At 53.5% G+C, this 22,283-nt stretch overlaps 1 protein-coding gene across 1 annotated transcript; it reads right to left on the bottom strand.

The window, feature by feature from the left end:
- Positions 1-4,930: 4,930 nt before the first annotated feature.
- PLA2G4F (phospholipase A2 group IVF) lies at positions 4,931-19,199 on the bottom strand. The gene is made up of 20 exons (XM_032856752.1): positions 18,808-19,199; positions 17,730-17,802; positions 16,968-17,104; positions 16,723-16,851; positions 16,242-16,282; positions 15,935-15,977; positions 15,401-15,467; positions 13,406-13,575; positions 13,173-13,286; positions 12,929-12,966; positions 12,571-12,706; positions 10,771-10,907; positions 10,271-10,493; positions 9,266-9,380; positions 8,901-9,038; positions 8,695-8,802; positions 7,289-7,483; positions 6,872-7,038; positions 5,962-6,148; positions 4,931-5,671 (listed from the first exon to the last, which is right to left on the bottom strand). The coding sequence occupies exons 1-20, from the start codon at positions 18,910-18,912 to the stop codon at positions 5,451-5,453; spliced, it is 2,544 nt and encodes an 847-aa protein (XP_032712643.1). The 5' UTR covers positions 18,913-19,199; the 3' UTR covers positions 4,931-5,450.
- Between the last annotated feature and the right edge of the window lie 3,084 nt (positions 19,200-22,283).

The raw sequence follows: 22,283 nt of genomic DNA, 5'->3' as shown, positions 1-22,283 counted from the left end.
TCCCTCTGCCTGCCGCTTTCCATGCTTGTGCTCTCTCTGTCAAATAAATAAATAAAACCTTAAATATATATATATGTATATATATATATATATATTTTTTTTTTTTTAAAGATAAATGCTTAATGAGAGCCCTAAACTGGAAATAACCCATATTTCCATTTGCAGGTGAATGGATAAGCAATCTGTGGTATACCCACAAAATTCCAACTTAGCAATAAAAAGAAAGAAACCACTAGTACACACAAGAGCATGGATGAATCTCAAAAGCACTATATTGAGTGGCAGAGACCTGACCCAAAGAGTACACATTATATGATTACATTTAAATAAAATTCTGGAAGGGAAGAAGCTGGTCTATAATGACAAAAAGCAGATCAGTAGGCACTGGGACCACGGGTGTGAGATTAATTGGGATGCAACCCAAGAGAACATTTTGGGGTGATGGAAATATTCCCTATCTTGACTGTGGTGATGGTTACATGTGTACATAAATTTGCTAAAATTCATTAAACTGTACACTTAATCTTTTTTTTTTTTAAGATTTATTTATTTGAGAGAGAGTGAGAGTGCATAAGCTGGGGGCAGGGGTCAGAGGGAGAGAAGACTCCCCCACCGCCACTGAGCGTGGAGCCTGGCAGGGCTCAATTTCATGACCGTGAGATCATGACCCAAGTCGAAATCAAGAGTCAGCTGTCCAACCAATGGAGCCACTGAGGTGCCCCAAACTGTACACCACTTAATTTTATACATTTACTGTATACTTAGAATGGGTGCATTATATTATTTATTGTCGCAGCCCGCACGACAAATCGACCAGGGTCAAGAGGCAAAGAGGATGGTGAAAAGAAATTAAGAGACAAAGAGATGGGGGCAGGAGGAGCACCAAAGGAGAATGTCCAATAGTGCCAATTTTATTCAAGGCAGCAAGGCATTATAGAGCTAACAGAAACAATCATAAGAAAGTATCTATTTTTAGCTGATTACTAAAGAGTTTGCAACATGCACAGAAAATCCTTCAAGCTTTCCCATTCTCTATTTCCCAAGCACCAAGAGCAGACCCTCTAGCGCCAGATGTACTGACTTCAAGGCCACTCAAGACATAGTTTATGTAAGCACAGCACAGTCTTGCAATGATGTAGTCTATAGCCCATGCAAGGACAGCAAGGACCAGCCAAGAATTTCTGACCCCGGCCAAATCGTCTCTATCTGACCAGCAAACGTGTGGGAAGTCACGTAGGCGAGCGCGCAACACGTAGCACAGACCCTTTCTCAGTGCTACTCGACTTTATCGACCCAAGCCTTTTGTTCTGCTATTCCGCCTTTAAAGGAGGCACAAGTCAGGGCCTGGTTTGGTCCTCGTCTCAAGCCTTACTGTGGTCTCCCACAATTTATAAATCACACTTCTACTAAAATTGACAAGGAAAACCATCAGCACTCCAGAAATTGCAGAACTTTCATACTAGCAGAGGGGGATAGTGGAAGAAAGAGAATTGAATCAGAAAGCAAGAAACAGGAGGCTTAGGTGGCACCTGCCTGAACCAGAGATAAAGGGGTATCTGGGCCTTGGTTAGCGCCCTCAGCCCAGGTCCAGAGGACTGCATGGGGGTGGGTAGAACAGGGCACATGGCCTGCAGGAGACCAGAGCAGACCCAGCTTAGACATCTGTACTGTTTAAATTCCCTAGGTGATTCTGCTGTGCGGCCATATTACAGAGCAGAGACCACTACTCTGAGCTCAAAGAATAAAGAGCCACAGAAGACTTGCAAACACCAGCTAAGCAACCAAAGCCTATCTAAAAAGCAATTGTTCCATCTCCCTTCCACCGCCTGCCTACTCACCCCCTCCCCTCCACTGCCCCTCTTCCTGACTCATTTTTTCCTCCATCTTTCTCTGACTTTTCCCCCAACCTTGCCCCCTTTTATCACTCACTTTCCCAAAGCTTGCCACCTGGGATTAGCAATTAGACTTTTAGAAAGTCTAATTAAATGGACTTCTATTGCATATATTTTTTCAAAACCAAAATCTGACTAAAGTAAAAGGTTTTTATTTTTTTAAGGTTTATTAATTTATTTTAGAGAGAGTGCATGCATGGGTGGAGGGGGAGCAGAGGGAGAGGGAGGATCTCCAGCAGACTCCCCACTGAACGCAGAACCCAATGCTGGGCTTGATCCCATAACCCCAAGACCATGACCTGAGCCAAAACCAAGAGTCAGACACTCAACCAACTGAGCCACCCAGGCACCCCATAAAGTAAAAATTTTTTAATATGTGTGGGGCTCTTACTTGCTTAGTATTTCCTGTGCCTCATTTGTCCTAATAGGAAAAAAAAAAAAAAAAAGGAACTCTGGTGACCAGACTCCCTGACTCACAGGACAGCCCCAGCGTAGACCCCTCTCTGCTGTGTGGGGAAGAGTCCTGGACTCCCTGCCCTGTTCTGTGTTCCTGTGGATTTTCAACTGCTTATAGTGTGGGGACTGGGGGGAAAGCAGATGCATGCCGGGTAATGCAAGTAATCCTCCTTCCCTACTCTCCAACAATGAATCCATCTGAAATGAGGGAGTTTTCATGTCAACTCTGAGCAAAAGAATGGAGCAGCAATGAGGTAATTAGCTGCAGGGACTGAGCTCTGGAGAAGGTCAGGGGCATCTACACCAAGAGGCCACCTGCCAACACCAGAGGCCCCCTCCCAGTGCTGTGCCAGCCGATGAAAGAAGAAAATGATTCTCTTTCTTCTCTGTCTCTCCTTTTCCTTCCTTCTTTCTTCCTTTCCCTCCCCCTACTCCCATATCTGCCTGGCACCTCTTTCTTTTTTTCTGCAAGAGACTCTTGTGAATGCCCAGAGATCTGAAGAAACCAGGATGCCTAATATTTAAACCAGTGTTTGTTCTCACACACCTTGAGCTAAGACTGTGGGCCCAGAGCTGCCACATGGTACAACCCCACGGAGCAAGTTCATATCCTCACTTTGTATGAATGGCACCCCCTGGAATTGTATAGTATACAACCTGTGCAACTGTACATGGCAGCCTTGGTGGCCACCCTTTTCTTCCTTTGCCTGCTGAGAGGGTCTGAGAAGTTAAGGAATGACATCCCTGCTCCTGTGTTTCTGCCCAGCCTCAGAGCGAATCAAGCCTGTAGCCGTGTTCATGGGGGCCCGATCCCTCCAACCTGGTCACCCTTGGGACCTTGAAACATGTTTCTGGCCCTTGCGCCAGGGTTGGAAATGGGGCAGAAATGTAGTAGAAATAGACTTAGGTCCCTCTTCACCTCGGAGCAGGAGCCAAATTGGCCAGATCATCTTTGAGCCCCAACTCCTCCATCTGGTTGGCTCCCAGAGTCAATCCTGGTGATGGTTCCTCATTCCCTGGCTGAGCTCACCCCTGCCCCAGCTGACCAGTCTCTCCCACCCTCATCTTATTACGTCTTCCTGAACCTAATCTGAGAGAAGGTGGCATTTTCTACACCTCTGTGTGAATCAAGGTACCTCCCATCTCTGTATAAGCCCACGTGCCTGCTTTCTCCATAAAACCTGCTGGCCTGGGAGAGCAAACACTAGCCCCAGCCCCAGGGTGCTGATCACATAGTGAAATAGAGATCTCATTGTAGGCAATTTTGCATATGTGTGTGCATTTTCTTGGGAGTGGGTCCATGGCTCTCAGCTTTTCCAAAAGGTCCAAATGGGTTAAGAACAACTGGAGGACAGTGATGTACATCTTCTCATGGTTGGGGGTTAATGATCCATCCCTTTAGAGTGTAGGATCCCATTCATGTATTTTCAAATATTTGTTGAGCATCTACTACCTGCCAGCCACTGCTCTAAATACTAACAATACAGCAGCAAACAAAACAGAAATCTCTACTCCCTGGGAGCCAGAGACAGCCTGCGGCTATCTGAGGCATTAAAGGCAGACTGACTGAAGGTTCTAAGTTTTGAGCTCAACGAAGATCTAAGTACTCAGAACTCTTCGAGCTCCAAGTTCTAAGAACTCTACAAAGTCCTAAGTTATGAACTCTGTGGGGGTTTAATAAGTTACTGATGATGTCATCACAACAGGGGTGATGACAGGGGCCATAGCGGGAGCTCAGGGGCCAGCCTGGGGCTACCCCAAAGGAAACCTCTCATTGCTGAGCCAAGATAGCAATGGTAGCCTCTGATGGGCAGTGATGGTGAGGAGGTAGGAGAGAACAAAACTGCCCCCCACTCCATTCCAGCCCAATGCACTGGCCCTTCTGAGGCCTGGCTCCTTCAGCCCTCCTGCTCATGTCCAGCTGGAGGCCTGGTGGTCCCAGGTCAGGCCAGGCTGGGGATACAGGCTGAGATCTAACTACCTTCCTCCCAGCTGGGAGCCAGAATAAGGATTTTCTTCCTAGAGTCGGGATGGGTGTGGCTTCCTCTAATAGGTGTCCCTGACTGAAAGAGCAACTGTGACTTTTGCCCTAGAGAGGATGGAGGAGGAAGGCTGCAGCCCATAGCATGTGTCCATGGAAGAGGCAGGAACCCAGGCCTCTGAGTTCCCAGCCAGGCGCCCTCTATCACTGCCCCACCCTGGCCAAGAGACAGGTGCTCACCCGCCCCACCCTCACTAGGAACACACACACACTTAAGGCACACACTTCCTCTGCTCCCTCTTCTACGAACATACCCTCCAAACACACCCAGTGAGCCTCTGGGAATGGCGAGCCTATTTGGAGGAAGTGGCAGCTGTGTACACAAAGTGAGAGTGTGGCCCAAGTCTGAAGACTGAAGCATCAGTAACTAACAGGGAGACACACCTATCAGCCCCGCCAGGATGGGGTACTATCCCCCAGCCTTCAGGAGGCTAAGCAAAGACGGATGGCAAGCAGAGAGGGGGACAGGGAAGCTGGAGGCAAAGGAGACTCAGCAGGCTGAAGGATGGAGTTAGGGATCCAAACTGGCAGCCCGGGAGGCTTTATTCATAATAATTATTTATTCATAATAGCACAAGCCCTGCATCCAGGAGCCTGACCATTTGCAAAAGTGTGGGTTAGATGGAGGAATCTTTGCTTTCGGTCTCAGCTTAAGGAGAGGAACCTGGGCCTCAGCACTCACAGCTCCCGGTCTGGTGAGGGTCTGAAGACCTGGGCCCTCTAAGGTCCTTCTAGGTTCGGGGCAGGCTCTGGGGCTAGACTGTTGCCTGATCCCCTCTACACTCCAGTGCAAAATGAGCACTGCTCACCTCTGTCCCACATTCCCAAGAGCCCCAGAGAGACATACAGAGCCATCATCACCCAGAAACACCTATGAGGAGGGCCCAGCCCCAAAGCTAAGCTGCCGTTTGGCAGGAGATTTCTGGGGCCTGGAGGGCCTAAAGCAGGTCCCTGTAATATGGGAAGCAGGAGCCCCTCATGGTCTACCACTCCTCTCTCTCCAGCCCTGATCTGAAGCCCAGGGTCGCTCCCCTCTCTCATGATCCTCCCTTCCAGCCCTGTCAGGCCCCAGCCCTGTCCCCAGCCTGCCGCTGTTCTAGAGCCAGCCGGAGGGCATGCCTCAGGGTCTCCGCGTTGTTTAGAACATTGTATCGACTAAGAGCCACCAGCCTCTCAAACTCCTCGGGCTCATAGGTGAAGTTCATCATGCCATAGGGAGTGTCTGACCCGTTGATGACAAAGTCCCCGAAGGCCTTCTCCTCAGCTGTTTGTCGCTCCATACCTGTGGGTGGGAAGTGGAGTGAAGGCCATACTGGGGGCGCTCTGGGGCTAGGAGCTGCCAGCCCAGAAGCTTCTCCCCTCGGGCCCTACGAGACCTGGCTGGATCCACATTTCCTGTCTCTCCCGACCATCAGGAGGAGCTGGGCCGGTGTGAATGTTGAGGCCCCGGAAGCAGAAGGCAGCAGTGGCCGGCTCGGGCCCTCCGAGAGGCATGCTTTGGGACACTGTCCCAGAAGTCTGCTCTCAGCACAACACCCCACCACCAGACCCCAGCTCAGGGGCTCCCCTCACCTGGGGCCAGGTGTGTACGGAAGGTCCGGTTGACAAGGGGGAAGTGCAGCACAGTGGGTGAGCGGGGGTCCTCAGCCTTGGTAAACAAGTAGCACTCTCGGGGCTCCTCCAAGTCCTCAGGGAGCACCTCAATCCTTGGGAAGGGGATGCCTCGGTCCAGACAGTACTGCTCTGTCATCTGTAAGACCTGGGAGGAAGGCCAGCTTCTGACCCCGCTTCCTACCACCTGTGCTCACGCAGCCCTCTGCTGGCTGAATGACTACAGGCAGGTGACCTGGCCTCTCCGAGCCTGTTTCTTTGTTTACAAAATGAAATCAGACTAACTCTAGTGGGGTGGTTGTGCAGACCAATGACAACGTCCTCACGGTCCTTTCTCCCGTAACCACCTACTGCTTTCCTTCTTCTTCCTCCCTCTTAGGGGCTGATTTCAATGTCACCAGGTGGAGATGGAATGCTTACAGAAGGTCCCATGGGAAGAGGCTTTATCCATTGTCTAATCCCAGGCTCTCCTTAGACCCAGGAGGATAAGGAGGAGAAGGAAGCCAGCAGCCCAACCTGAACCCTCATCCAGATGATGGAACCTGTCTGCTACCCCACAGGGCTTGAGGGAGCTGCCACTGGAGGCGCCCCTGGGAAGCTGATGGCTCTGTTGTTACCACAGTAACTAAGGGACAGCAGACCCCAACACAGGTCCAGACAGGAGCTAAGAATGCCTCTTCTCCTGAATCCCACTCCATCCCATGGCCTCAGCAATCCCCCTCCTCCAGCTGGGGAGACCAGTATCACTAAAATTTTCACAAAGTACTGGCCTGCAGATTGGAACGCAGGTCCCGCACAAAGGGCAATCCCGAAATGCCCAGGCAGGCCTCCTCCACGGAGAACCTCAATTCCTCCCCACCACACACTTTACCTCAAAAGGGGCTTCCAGGGAGTAGTCAAAGGACAGAATGAGGTCTACCGCTCTCTGGGGCAGCAGGTTCAGGGGGAAGGGAGAGTTGATGGCAAAGCCCCCATCCACCAGGCACAGGCAGTCCCGCATGGGAGTGAGCTGGTTGGGAAAGGCGTCAGGGTGCGTGGCTGCAACATGGACAGATGCTTGCTTGCTCTTCTCTTCACACTGGGATGGCCCCTCTCTGTAGAGATCTCTCCTCCACTGCTTCTGATGGCACCAGAGTCTCCCACCCCAGCCCCTGGCCCTGCGTCCTCACAGACATCCCAGTCCTTCCCCCTCAGCCACTGGGCAGCAGGAGCCCACAGCCCAGTCCCTAGGGGAAAGGGCAGCGCGGGCCCCAGGCGGCGGGGGCTCCCCACCCAGAGCAGCACCCACCTTTCCAGGCTGTGAACTCCTGGCCAACGACATAGTCTTTGTGTAGGCAGAGGCCCCTGGTGAAATTAAAGTTCTCCGCGGAGGTAAAGCGGGAGGTGAATATGTCCAGCATAGCCTGGGAGAAGGGACCCTGGGGGGTGAAGAGCCTGGTTCGCAGACATGTGGGGTCATGTAGCTGGAGCTTCTGGCAGTCATCTAGATGGGGTTGGGAGGGTGAAATACAGTGAGAAGTGGGGCCCTCCTTTGTCCAGTGGCCCTCATAGCTCAGCGGACCCCCTTTATCTCCTCCTCACTTTCACCCCTCCTTCCCCCCAGCTCCTAAGCCTCAGACCATTGCTTCCCAGAACCTCTTTTAAATGACCTTTTTCTTTCAGGTTGCCTCTATTTTCAAAGTTGCCTATGGCATTGTATTTATTAAGTGATCCTTTATTTCCCCCTTTCGAAAATGAAATTGAGCATACAACTTCTAATCAGAATTTCGCCCATTAAATACCCACTGAGGAGTACCGTGTGCTGGGCACTGTGTGAGGAATGGGGGATGGGAAGGTGAATAGGGCCTGGCCCCGGCCCCCTAGGGCTCATGGCCTACTTAGGGGAGAGGCACATAAAGAGATCATAAATTGTAGCAATGCCTCAAGACAAGGGTAATGATGGAGGGTGTACACAGGGCTACAGGACTCTGGTGGTAAGACCCTCGGTCAGCCTGGAGGCATGGAGGAGAATAGAGAAGCCCCTGGCAAAATGAGGTCTGAGGTAGATCTTACGAGATGGATAGACATTATCCAGGGAAGAAAGGTGGATAGGGTATTTTGTGCATCAGGGAGCTCACAGGACACTTAAGAAGCAGGCCCAAGAGGAGGCCCAAGGGAACCCCGAGGGGTATGGACTGGGCTGAATCGACATCATTGGAACCCAAGCAGAGAATTCTAAGCTACGGTCTTATCATAGAGCACTCACAACTCCCACTGGCTTTTTTTTTTTTTTAATATATATTTTAAAAGATTTTATTTATTTGTCAGAGAGAGGAAGAGTGTACAAGCAGGGGGAGTGGCAGGCAGAGGGAGAAGCGGGCTCCCCACTGAGCAGGAAACCCGACGTGGGACTCGATCCCAAGACCCATGGATCATGACCTGAGCCAAAGGCAGATGTTTAACCAATTGAGCAACCCAGGCATCCCTCCCGCTGGCGTTTCTGACACGGGCCTTCCCCCAGACCCGAAGGCTCACTGTCTCCGCAGGCCTCTGGGCGGCTGGAGACCCTGAGCTAGAAGTCATCCCCTCAGGACTTCTCTGAACCCAGTGAGATAGCCAACTCCTGAACCATCCCTTCCCTCATCCTCTGAGCCTCAGCCAGGTCCCTGGGGCCAGAAAGAGAAGTGTGGGGAGAGCAAGGGTGTCTACCCTTACCTGTGATGTTTACTTTCCCTCTGTGCCCATCTAGGAAGCTGAGGCCGGAGCCAGCCATCTTCAGGAAGATCTCATCCATGCTGGCTGCAAAGGCACTGCCCCACATACCTAAGGGGAAAGGCGAGGCCCTGGGCCCTCACAGCTGCAGCCCATCTGAGGGCCTAGCCCGGCCCTGCCCTGTCCCCAGCCCTCCAGCCCAGACTCACCCTGTAGGTAGCAGATCCGGGGCTCTTGCCGGGGCTGCAGCAGACGCCCCATGAAGAACTCAGAACCAAAGAGCTCAGTGGGAACATAAGCCCCATATTTGGGGAAGCCGACCTCATAGGGGGTGAACTCACACCACTCTGGGGGCCCAGAGAGAAAGGAATGTTACCCGGGGACTTCCACCAGGACCCCAAGGTTTCCCCTCACACCTGAGTGCCTGAGCAGGAACTAGACTTGCTAAGAGTCTAAGGAGGCAGCAAGCCCACTGGGCTCCAGGGCTCACGTCTGCACATTCCTAGCACTGGCCTCTCACGCCCTCTAGCAACCACCGCCTCCACCTTCTTCCCGGTTCCCCGCACCCAGGCACCTGCAAAGTCTTCCCCGCTGATGTTGGTGCGGACATTGATGCTGGCGTAGATGGGATAAGGGTTCTGGCCCTGGCTGATGGCCTCCTGCTGGTCAGACAGCCTGGCGGAGTTTTCCTGGCAGGCAGGAGGGGAGGCACTTGGCTTTTGGGGAGTTCCCTTCCCCCATTCCCATGGCCTAAGGCCCGATACCCTGCAAGGGACAGCGTGCCCACCAGAGACTGGGGCTGCCAAGGCCAGTGTTCTAGAGATAGCTCTCTGAGGGCCAGGCTTTAGGCTGCAGTGCAGGTAAGGCTGCTGTGAGTTTTGTACAATTCCAGGGGCACTGGGAACACTCTCCCCACTTCTTTGCTGTTTCAGAAAGCATATCAGTGAGCTTTTTTAAAGGAAATACTAAAAAAAAATCCAGTTTACTTTCTTTAAAAAAATAAATCATTCAGAAATATGGATGGATTCTTTTCTTAGACATGAGAAATCACTTGTGATTTATATCCACACACCAGTGGGCCAGGCCCCCCCCAGGCCTGAGGCCCTCCCTCAGCTCTGACTCCTCTCCTCTCCCAGCTTGTGCCGGGCTTACAGCCCTACCAGCAGCAGGCGGCTTGGCCAATGGGCAGGAGTGGCAGCCAGCCTAGCCCACAGGTTAGAACACTTTGGATACTTTCAAAACGCAGGTGTGCTAGTGCTCAAACCCAGACTGACCCCCATCAGTACCTCCAGAAGTGGAGCCAAGGGCTGAGCGTTTTTGAGAACCTGTGCAGGTGATTTGAATATGCAGACAGACCCGAAAACTGCTGACCCACCTCTCCCTTCCCAGAGGTTAGGGGCCAGGAAAGAGGAAGCGCGGTCAGCCTGCCCAGGGGTCTTGCCTCTCATCCTCGGGGAGCTCAGACCTAAGGGCTGGCTTTGAAACCTTCTGTCTCAGCCTAGCCACGAAGGCAGAAGGGTGTGCTGGTGGGGCGGGCTGGGAAGGAGCCAGGTATATTTGTTATATGCTCTTCTCTTACCGCCTGGTAGAGGAAATACTCAATGAGGAGACCCCAGAGGTCAATGAGGGAAACACTGTGGCCGCTGCCCTCCAGGCTTGCCAGCTCCTGGGCATAGTACTGTAAACGCTCCGGGGACATTGCCCCCATCTTACTGCTGCAGACCCGAGCCTGGGTACGCTCAATGGGGCCCTGCAGGGCCACCTGGGACCAGGCTGGGTCCTGGTACAGTGTGGAGATGCACCTGGATATAGAGAGCACATTAGGGGCAGTGGGGCAAGGGGACCCAGCAAGGGGAAAGAGTGATGGGTGTGTCTGTGGGTACCCCGCTTCTCCATCCCTTGTACCCACTGCCCTGCCCCACCCACTGAAGGAGGCCTGGGAACGTGGGGCCGTTCTGCCCTTGGAGCCCTTGGTGGCAGGAACCCAGCCCCCTCTCAGGGAATCCACCAGACCACTGGTCACATTCCCGCTCCCTCAGGGCTCTCCTTTACTCTGCCCCCCGCCCCCACCTCACATACCAGGTAGACCCAGAGACCCCACTGAGGTAGGTCACGGTGTCCAGGAGGCCAAGTTCCTGAAGCCCAGCCAGGCTGCCATACAGGGAAGACATGGCTCGGGTTCCGCCTCCAGAGCCCAGCACAGCCACCACAGGCACCTGAGCACAACAATCACAACACTGGCCACCATTGTCCTTTATCGCTTACACGGTCAGACACTGGTCTAAGAGCCTTATATGTCTTCTCTCACTGACTCCTCACAGCAACCCGGTGGGATCCCCATTTTATTGAGTAGGAAACTGAGGCACAGGATGGTTGGCCCAGTCATACATGTGGTAAGTGATGGGCTATGAAACCGAAGCGGTAGGACTCCGGAGATGGCTCTTAACCATGGCACCAGGAAAATGCGTGACTGGAAGGTGGGCTGGATTTCACCCAAAACCATCAGAGCAGGGTTTCTCAGCCTTGGCATTAATGATCATTTGGGACTGGGTAATTCTTTGTCACAAGGGGGCTGTCCTGTAGTTTGTAGGATAGTTAGCTGCATTCCAGGCCTTTACCCAGTAGATGCCAGTTGCTTCCTTCTCACCCACTTCTAGTGGTGCCCATAAAGCATGTCTCTAGACAGTGACAAATGTCCTCTGGGTGGGTGGGGGTGAAATGGCCCCCCGTGGAGAACCACTGGGCTGAAATGACAAAGACCACCAACCAGCCTGGACCTGCCCCAAACATGAGAGTCTCCCAGATGTTTCTTCAGCATCAGAGGTGCCTGGTGGGAGCAGACTGGAAGCTTTTTGGCTGCTCAGTTTTTCCACAATACTTTGGCTCATTCTGCCCCCATACTTTTGGTTCCTCTCCCAGCCCTCCTTTCTTCTGTATTTAAAGAAATGCTCCATGGCCAGTGCTCAACAAGTGTACCGTGGTTTCGGAGGGCTAGAGGACACAGAGCTCCCTGAAAGCCAGGTCTGTGCCCTCTTTACCCTCCACCTACAGAGCGGGGAGCCGGCACAGAGCAGGCATTACCAAAGGAACCATCTGGGCTTGCCTACCTTGTCAGCACCAGGAATGGCTCCAAATCCTGAGCACACTTGCAGCCAGGAGGAAGCCACCAACTTGTTCCTGATTTGCCAGAGCCCTCTCCCTTGGTACTGCCGTCCCGCCTGCCTCCCGGCCACAGGTTCCCACAGACCCTCCACTTCCAAATCCCTTTGTCTATAGTTATGCACTGAACTGTGCCCCGCCTCTGGAAATACATGTGTCCGGAACCCCAGGCTGATTTCGTTTGTAGAAAGGGCTTATAAGGCGGTTATAGAAGTTACGTAAGGTCACACCAGTGGGGCTTTTATCTAATGGTACTGGAGTCCTTATAAGAAGAGGAAGAGAGAACTTGCCCCTTACCCTCTGTACATGCTCAGAGTAAGGGCCATGTGAGGACACAGCAAGAAGGTGGCTGTCTACGCGTCAGGAAGAGAAGCCTCACCAGAAACAACCCCGATGGCACCTTAATCTTCAACTTCCAGCCTCCGGGGGAGAAAATAAATGTCTGTTGTCTAAGCCGCCCAGTCTGTGGTGTTCTGTCATGGCCGCCTGAGGGGACTAATATACCTCTTGCTTGGCCAGGGCTGCTTGTCCCTCATTACACATGGGGTCCTGCCTCTCCTGATTTTGCCTATGCACTCAGGTTAACAGGCCTGCCCCTTCCTCCTCTGTTCCCTGCCCTCCCTGAAGGCTTCCTGTCGCCTCTTGGACGCACAGTCCTCTCAAGGAAAGGGGCTGGATTTGGTCCTGGTGACCCTGGGGGCCACCTCCTCCATTTCATACCTGGCCACTGTCAGGAGCCTTGCTCAATCCCAGCACTTGCTGCAGGGCCTTAGACACGATTGGCTTCCTCTTGTCCAGAAACTCCTGTTCCCCATCACACAGGCCAAAGCCAAGGCGCAGGTCAAGGTCTCCAGTGCTGCCTCAGATGGGGGTGAGGGTGGGGTGCTGGGCAACTGTTCACTGGAGGAGAGCCTCAGACCCATTTGTCACATTCCATGGAACCCCTTAGAAAGACCTCACCAGAAACAGACAAGGCCTCTACCACCCAGGCTGAGTCAAGGAGGCAGAAGAGCCCCCCCCAACCCCCACACTTCCAGCCTAGCCCAAGAGCCTTCCTCCTGAGGCCGGCCTAGCTTACCTCATTTCTGCCTTCATCTGCAGAACCACTGCTTGGTCCTGAAAGAGAAAAGAGCCCTATTGCTGAGTGCCCGGAGTGGGATTCTCCACCACCCCCCCCCATAGCCCCTGTCACTCAGGAGGTTCTGGCCCAAACTCCAGGCTGGCTTGATCCTCACCTCCTCCCTCTCAGGCTCCTCCCCCAGCCCTCTTTTGGGGGCTACAGAGTAGGCAGGAGTCCCTCAGGCAGCCAGAGAGAGCCTTACCTCCCCCAGGGCCACGAAACGCTGTTCTTCCTGGCCTATGGCCAAAGAAGAGAGCGGGATGCCCCCTTTGCCCAGCTGGCTGGTCTGGGTCTCTAGCTCAGCACTTGGGCCACTCTGCAGAGAAGCAAACACCCCTCATGATGCTGCATGGCAAAGGAACACATGCCTCCGTGGTGGCCCTGGGATGCCCCCCTAGACCGGACTGATTCTCTCACGCACTTGGGCTCACTTACCTCCAGGACTCTGAGCTTCTCCCCCAGCTCCACATCCAGCCTGGAGCTGATCATGGGGTTCACATGAAAGGTGAAGGTGGTTGGGTGGCCTCCTTCTTTGGGGGGTTTCAGGGGCAAGAACTGTGGCTTCTCATAGGCCCCAGGCACTGTCAGCTGAATCTGCCTAGAGCCTGGGAGCAGATGGCCCAGGTGAGGGACCAGATGAAGGGATGAGAATGGAGGGGGGGGGTGTTGGCCCATGATGGTAGCACCCTTGAAGAGCAACTGTCCTTTCTTTCCCCTTAGAAATGCCAACTCCTCGCCCCACTCACTCTCTGCTTCTATGACCCATAGCAAAGGCATCATGAAGGATCCTCAGGGTCCTATGAGCTGCCCGGGTCAGAACTGGGAACCTGGGGCGGGGTGGGAGACACACAATGCCTAGAGACGGGGGAAAGGCAGGGAGGGAGAGGGCTCCCTGCCCAGAGTTTATGGGGCCGAAGATTTTGAGATTATTATATTAAGTATATAAAGTATAATTCTATAATAATTATAATTATCACATATTATTACATTAATTAGCAGTCTTCAGCTGGCAGTTGCCCCATCTCTTGCCTCCTGTGCTCACCACGGTGGGGAAGTTTTGTGGCCGGGGAGAGAACAAATAGGCAGCAAGTTGTCCTGCCCTTTATTTCCATTATAAGATCTTGCAAGAACACAGGGTGTGCAGAGGAGGTGAGAGGAAGAAGTGGGTAAGTAGAGGCTTGGAGAAGCAGGGAGAGCCAGCCTAGGCTGGAAGGAGGTAAAGAGGGAGGCCTATGGGCGCACCCTGTTCCAAGCAGCTTTCTGGGGAGGAGGCAAAACCCTGGAGAGAAATGTGCATGACACTTAGAGGGGACCCCAGACCCTAAACCTGACTTGAGAGTAACAGACACCCAAACAGTCCAAGGTGACAGATGCTTCGGGAACAGAGGTCCACATGGAATCTCTCTCCCGACACGCCCTCCTTGGCACTAAATGAGACCTGGAGACGGGACGTGCCCCCGGATGGGTGGGAATTAGAGAATATGAGGAAACTGTGGTTTGTGGCTGGAAATGGCTATGTGCTGGTCTGAGGCAGACAGGCCCCCACGCGCCACCGACCTGCGTCTGGTCCTGACTCTCTCACTTTCAGGCTGCGGGACCTTAAGTGGTTTTCTTGTTTTAGCCGCAGTTTCGTAAGAAGCTAATAGTTATATTTTACAGGGTTGTTAGGAGAATTAAAGATAAAAGAATGTGACATGCTGAGCACAGTGCCTAGCTCACAGTGAGTGCTGGAACATTACATGGGCTCAGCCTGCGGGCTCAGACTCTCAGCATCTGAGGGGACCTTAGCCACCCCATAGCCTCTGCTCTGCTCCTGCATCCGGACCCCTCCTGCATCCCGAGTGGCTGCCCCCTGTGGCACACTACATCAGTGGCCGTGGTTCTTTGCTCCTGGAACTCCCACGCTTTGCCATGCGACTTCAGTTCTTCTGGCTGAGAGGCCAACTGGATTGCTGGTGCTCTGACTTCAGGGTCACAGCCTTGTGACATGTCTTGGCTTGTAAAATGTCAGTTAGTGGCTGTGATATGACCAAAGGCTTGAGAACCCCCTGCTCATTTGGCTCACTCTCATGCCACTGCTGACACCTTCGGAACACTACTAGCCCATGGGTCACAGAAGGTGGATAGGGACATATGGCACACAGCCAGGTCCCTCCTGCCAAGCCCAGCCTAGATCAGCCAAGTGCCAGCTGACCATCTGACACAGGGTTGCTTTTGGCAGAGCAGTAATCGAACTGATACAACCTCTATGCATGAACACTTCCAGGGACAGGAAAATCACTACTTTCAGGAGCAATCCGTTCCACCCTTGGTCTGCTTTGAGTGCTGAAACATATAAGAACTGCCTGCCTTGGACCCACCTTCTAGAATTCAGCAGTCCCCCACCCCTCAGGAGAGAAGGCAAGCCCCAAAGCCATGGACCACACTCACCGTACTCTCGATGTGGGGCTATGCCGTCTTCCCCGAGGGTGCCCTGGATTCTCAGACAGGGGTGAGCCTGAGGAAAGCAGAGGCTGCTAGGAGCTGACAGTTCACGGGGCCCTCCCTCCACGGGGCCCAGACCAGAGCAGAAGGAGGGGTGTCTGGGGCAGGGCCCAGGTAACAACTTTGCTAGGGCCTGTGCCTTGTGGGTAGGAGTCTTCTGAAACAGCCCCCACCCAGGACTCAGATGAAGTGGCCCTTGTGGGAAAGGGGAAGGAGGGGAGGGGCTTGGATAGCAGCCGTCCCAGCAGCCAAGGGCCCCAGGGCGCAGGGGAGGAAGGAAAGCTTCCAAGCTGTCCACTCTGACTTGAGGGAGCTTCTTGCTCCTGGTCCCTGGAGATGCCTCCCTAGCACATTTCCCCTCTCGGGAGGGTTCAAGTGTCCTTCAGAGGCAAGGGGGCATGATAGGCTCAATTGTGGACTCAGCACAGTCCTTCCCCACCCCCAGCCCTGGACAGCCCCAAGCTCGCCTTCCCTACTCACCACCAGGACCCCATTGGTGATAACTTCAGATGCAGGCACCTGACTGCAAAAGATGAGGGGCTCATGGGACATCTGGCTCCCTGCCAGACAGCTGTTACTCTAATAATGTGACTAAAGCAGCTGGAAGAGCCTGGGGAGCATGGCCAGGTTTGGGGGTAGGAGTGGGCCTGTCGCCAACAGTCAAATGGGTGTCTGGACTAGGACATTTCCTCTCAGGCCAGGCCAGTGCAGAGACTGGTGATTGACAACCGGAGCTGTCCATGATTCTCGGTGTAAACTGGAGGGCATGGGTGTCACCTGGACTCACCTGTTTTCCAGAACAAATTCCACCTGCAACTCTTGTGAGTCCTACATGAAAGAAGCAAGGGAGCATTCATTTTCAAGAGCTCTAAAAGTATCAGAGACCGTCCCGGCCTCCTACCCTGCTCAGCACCAGGGACTAGAAGAGGTGACGATTATCATGGCTTCTCACAGGCATAGGAAGGAGAACCTCTCCATGAGGGGCTTCATGCCTTTAGGACTGTGTGCCAGACCCTCAGTGGGTTTGGCAGTGGCCAAGACAGACAAAATGCTCTGCCCTCAAGGAGCTCACATGTTGGCTCCATTAAGGGAAAAAATATATGAGGGGAAGCCTTTGTAGGGTCAGTGGTATAGGACAGAGGAGGGTCTGTCTTGGAGGCCTGGCCTGTGCTGACCAGGAGCCGTCACTTCAATACCCTATGCCAGACTTCCTCTCTTTGTGTTCAGTTCGTTGCTGGCACAGGTTGTGGGGGGCAGGGGGGACTCACCTGGTGGTTGAGTAGGAAGGTGTGTCTGTATGGTTGGCCAGGCTTGAGGCTCCTCAAGTCAAACAGTAGCAGGGAGAGCTGGTCACTGTCCAGGACATCCTTATCATAAAGGGTGAGCTCCAGAACATTCTGGGAATGGCAGGTGAGAGGTGGGAGCCTGAGGCAGGGCGGGAAGGCAGACAGCCCTCTCCCTCCCCTGGAGGAGCTCTCTCCCTCCACTGCCTGGGCGCTTTGCTGGTCCTCACTTTCACAGCACCGTGGATCCGGTAGTGGAAGGTCTCATCCCATTTGGGATCACTGCAGTTGGCCACCATTCTTGTCTGGGTGGGGCTAGAGGACGCAGTGGGCAGGCACAGTTGCACATAGCAATCAGCTTTGGACACTGCAGGTGGGATGGGGGAGGGGTCTTCAGCGTCTAGCTTTTATTGCTGGAAGGGTTCCCTGGAGGAGGTTGGGGCAAGAGGGGAAGGAGCCGATGGGGGAGAGGAGGCTGCCTGTGTGGGATGAGGAGACGTGGGGCGAGCCAATGTCCTTAACTCCATCTGGACCACTTACAACCGAAGGCTGTAGTAGCCAGTTAGAAGACCACATGGCTGCACAGACTGTTGAGTAATCCCTTGAAAGGACCTGATTAGGGCAACAAAGTTCCCTTCCATGGTGAGCATTGGCGTGAAAAGCAGCTGGAGAACAGACTTTGATTTCTGACAACAGCAGCCTCACATGCTCACCCAGGCTGCACTGCTCTACTTGTTAGACTCAAGGAGGAGTCAGAGGTCTGCACAAGTCTCCCGTCCAGCCCCTGCCTGCCTGCCCCGGAGCTCCCTCACTGGGAGGGCTCACTCCCTCCAAAGCCAACACTAGCTACCCCTCTCCAAACACATACACACACACACACACACACACACACACACACACACACACACACCCCTTAAGCCAGCTCCTGCTGGGCTCTGGGGGAAGCCCCAGGAAAAGGAAGGGGAGAAAGGGTGGAATTAGGCATCACTCACGTAGATCTGTGCCTTGGATATTTCTGGCCCTCAGCACCTTCACCTGGAGGTCATAGTATGGGTGGGTTTCCCGCTGAAACAATAGAACTCTGGAACTCAGTTCTGGGAAGCCAGGTAGGGGGGCCTGATCACCTCCCTGCGGTGGTACCCAGCTCAGGCTTCCCTCATCCCCTCACAGAGCCGCAGCCTGGCCTGGGGTCACAGAAGTCACTGTGCCTGGGACCGGAGAGGACTTGGGACGCTGGGAGTTCAACAAGTCATTGATGAGCCTGGACTTTGAAATCAGTCAGGCTGGGTTCAAATCTAAGCTCCACCATGGCCTAGCTGAATGGCCTTGGGCAAATTTCCTCAAGCTTCATTTGCCCCATCTATATGCAGGGGTTTATAATCTCATAGGGTTGTGCTGACTTTTAAATGAGAAGTTCTATAAAGTGGCTGGTATTAGTGCTTAATACAGGTAGCTACTGTTACTAATTACGGTTGTGACGCACCACCGCAGATGGGCAGCTCTCCTCACTTTCCTGCCCCGGCCAAGAGCTTGGGAGCCTAAGTGAGAGCTAGAGTATTGGACCTCGGAGATTAAAGATTAGAAGAGAAAGTGGTGATCAACCCCACCCACCAGGACACTGACAAAGGCCACACCCCCTAGGAGGCGGCAGGTGAAGGGAAACCAGGTGTCACCCAACTTGTACTGGTCTGATGAGTCCCGAAGGAGACAACAGCTTGGGCCCAAGAGAGGTTAACAACAGACCGCACTCTCCTGGGAGTGAGGCTACCCCTCAAAATCCCAGGAAGCCCCTTCCCCCTATCCCCTTGGGGCACTCTACAGCCAAGCTGGGGCATTCTGGGCAAAGTCAACAGCTGCAAGCATCATAGGACCTCACCCTCCATTCCTAATTTCGGGGAAGGAGTATCATTTCCAAAAGGCAAGGTTTTGGCCAACCTCTTTAATTTAAACTCCACCAGGCTGGCCAGAGCCAGTGGGTCCCAGCCTAGATCAGAAGCCAATCCCAGGCTGGCCTCAGTCTTCCCAGGGCTTTTGCAGTCCACGCTTCCCAGGCAAGACCAGGTAACTTACCCGACACTGGCTCCACTGAGGTCCCCTCTTCTCTCTCATGCGCAGCAGCACTGCCCCCAGGAGGGGCAGCCCCTTGCCTGCCAGCCACCTTGGCCCAAGGTGCATGGCTGGGCAGCACAGTTCTCAGTTGGAAGCCCTGCGTGCTTTCCAGAGCCACCCTGCTCTCCTCTGGCTACACTCACTGCTAGCTCAGGTCTGACAGGAAACGTCCAGGTGGGGAGGGTGGAGCTGGCTACTCTCCTGAGGACTCAGGGTTGGGTGGCCTGCTGGGGCTGAGGGTGGGGTTTGGTGTGCTCCAGGAAGTGATTGGAAGTGACAATTCCCTCAAGCAAAAGACACCTCAGTCCCCCTCTGAGAGGCTGAGGAACTGGGACTCTGATTCCCAACCCTAGCTCCTGGTTATCCTTCGGCTGCTTATGGAAAATAGATATCTGAGCCTCACCCCCTAGATGATTCGACTTCGTGGGCGTGGCTAGAACCCAGGTGTTATGATTTCCAACAAGCCTTCTAGACAATGCTGACACAGCAGGTGTGAGGAGGGGATGGAAGGGGATGGAAGATGCTGCAACAGGGCCTCGTCTCCTCCAGCTAGAAAAAAGTCCTGAAACCACCTGCCCTTCAAGTCCCACCTTGCCCACAGCTCTTAAGCAGAAACATGGACATCTCTGATTCAGTTTTATCTGGACCCAAATGTGTTTCTCATCTCTTGTGACCTCCCTCATTTATTCATCAAACACTGATAGTCTGCTGTGTGCCAGACTTACACTAGGCCTTGCAACCAAAGGGGAGGAGGATCCATCTGTATCCTGGGGAAATTCACAGCCTCATGATTCTGTGTCACTTTTGCCCAGGGCCCTCTTCCTGGATGGGCGGATGTGCCTGGATGGTCCAGGTAAACAAGTAGGGATATCATCAGGTGGTATCAATACAGACTGCTAAAAAGCCGGCCTGCCTCTCCTTATGCTACTGGAGATAAGGCTTTAGAGAGTCCTCTTTTGATCATCATAAGCCTTAGGCTAGAGATGGTACGTGACTGTGAACCACAGCGGTCTGGATGGCCGAGAAAGGCAGTTTCCAGAAGAAAAGATCTCTGGGGAAGTGAGCTGTTGGGAGATGATAATTTCTGTTTGTCAACCAAGACTTAGTCATCTCCGCTCTCCTCCCCCAGGCCTGAGGTGGAGACTAAAGAAAAACAACATCCAAAAAAAGAGGTGATTCAACTCCAGAATGAACCCTGTCCGCACGTTGAGATGAGAACCTGCTAGAAAAGAAGAGGATGACTGCCACTGTCTGGGCCCCAAGGGGAGGGCCTATTTCTGCTTAACTTGGAACACAGAGCCAAGACCTGTGCCGGGGTCTCAGAGATGCCGGAGTGCCAGTGCACTGGTGTTACCTACACACGGTGTGTGCAGGCTCCATGCTGGAGGGGCCTGAGTGGGAGCACAGACTTGGCTGCGGCACACACAGCCATCTGGCATCCCAAGCTGTGTGCTGTAGGATACCGTCTCCTGGAAGTCACATGCCCTGTGCCTCCAAAGAAAACTCAGGATGACCACAGATGGCTAAAGAGGGGGACACAGAAGGACCAGACTGCCTTTCTGGTGCTGGCCAAAATGGACCAACCTTCTCAAACATACTTGGGCCCTTCAATCCCACCAATTCCATACGTTTCATGACTCTCCCAGTCCCTAGGAGCTGCAGGAAGAGGCAGGAGGCCGTCATATGTGAAGTGCAGGGGGGGAAGAGTTGGGACTAGCTGGAGGTGGTCTGTGTCCAGCAGAACCTGGTGAGGCTGGAAATGTTCCATGTCCGCACTGTCCCACTATGGGCAGCCAGCCACACTAGCTGTGCTGAATGGCACAGATCTAGACGTAGAGAACAGAAGTGTCATTCTGACTTCTTTATCGTTAATTGGCTTATTCTTATCAATTCTTAGCTAAATTGCTCTCTCCTCATTGTTATTTCCATCAAACTTCACAGAAAAGGGTGGGGAGAGACTCAAATAGGCTGTTGTCTGACTTTATGACATTTATTATGAGATCCTCATGAGTCATTACAGAGCTTTTGTCTCTCATACCTCCACAGAGGGCAAACGGAGAGAAGGAAGAACGGAGTTTGGGAAAATGGGGTTATGTATTCCAGAAGGAGGAAAACACAGATTCTTTATTCTATTGCTTCAAACAGATGTGCCACACAAGTTGTGAGGATGGAAGATACAAACACAGCAAGCCAGGGAGACAGGGCTGGTGGGGTGGGGCGGGTTTCCACGGCAGAGAGGGAAGGTTGGTCTGATGACTTTTGTGCTGCTTCCAGCGGAAGCTCCTTCCAGCTGGTGCCAACAGGTCCAAGGGCAGCATGGCTTCTCATAGGTTGGTATGGCCAGGTGGGACATGGCTCTTCCGAAGCATTGCTCTGCCTTCCAAACCTGAGCAGAGTCCCTGCCTGCATGAGTGATGCTGAGGGCACGTGCTCTGTACTTCAGACTCTCCGTGGGCACTGTGCCTAGGAGGAGCCGAGTCTACAACACCCCCCACGCAGCCTCCAACACACCAACATGGCGTGGTGCTGCAGTTTAAGAAGAACCATGGCCTGTCAAGGCCAGGAGCTGAAAACACTGTCAGGGCCGGGCACCATCACCCACCCTTCCCACCGTTAGAAACACAGCAGCATCAAGACTGAGTCTGTAAGACCCCAGGGAGGACAGGGGGCAGGGCCTGCGCTCCCGTAGGTCTTCTGCCTGTCATGCTGGACACTCCTCCTGGGTGCGTCCAGTGCCTGGGCAGGGAAGGGGGGTTCTCTGCCCCTTACAAGTGCTCCAGGGATCTGGCAGTGAGTTCCTTCATAAACCCGTGCGCTGCAGCCGCGGCCACCTCCCACTGGGCTGTCAGCCGTTGCCACACACCTCACGAGCACGCCCACCTCCCGTCCCTGTCAGCTCCTGATCTGATCGCTCCTATGTGTGACAGAGACCCACCTACCTACAAAAGGCCGGCGCAGTCCTCCAACCCCTCCAGCAAAATGAAGCTGGAGAAGGACAGCCAGGCCAACTGAGAGGCGAGCAGATGACACTAGCTGTGAAGGGAAAGATGCCAAAGCACAAAGCACTGTGCTCACAGAGACCAAGCCACCCTGCCCTGGGCAGCTGCTGGGTGACCCAGGAGCAGGTGCGTCTGCACAGGTCTGCCTCAGAGGTCACATAGCCGTCCTCAGAGCCACCGTCACACTCACCCCAGGGGACGGAGGACGATGCTCTCCTAAGCTTCCAGGCACAGAACTCTCAGTCCAAGGAGGACCTATTTACAACACACCTGACCATCAGTTTTATCAGCATATCCTGGAAACCGAGACTTCCCCTCACCTCTCATTTTACCTCGTTTATATGTCAACTATTCCTGGTGTGGGGAAAATGGGAGACAAAGCGTGGGGGGAGGCAGTGAAGGGAGAGACTGAGGAAGAAAATCAACAGTGAGGAAGAA

Source organism: Lontra canadensis, unplaced genomic scaffold (genome assembly GCF_010015895.1).
Source record: "Lontra canadensis isolate GAN:19392208 unplaced genomic scaffold, GSC_riverotter_1.0 scaffold12, whole genome shotgun sequence".
NCBI lineage: Eukaryota > Metazoa > Chordata > Mammalia > Carnivora > Mustelidae > Lontra > Lontra canadensis.
Note: the sequence above shows the minus strand (reverse complement) of the source record. Positions and strands in the feature narration are given on the sequence as shown.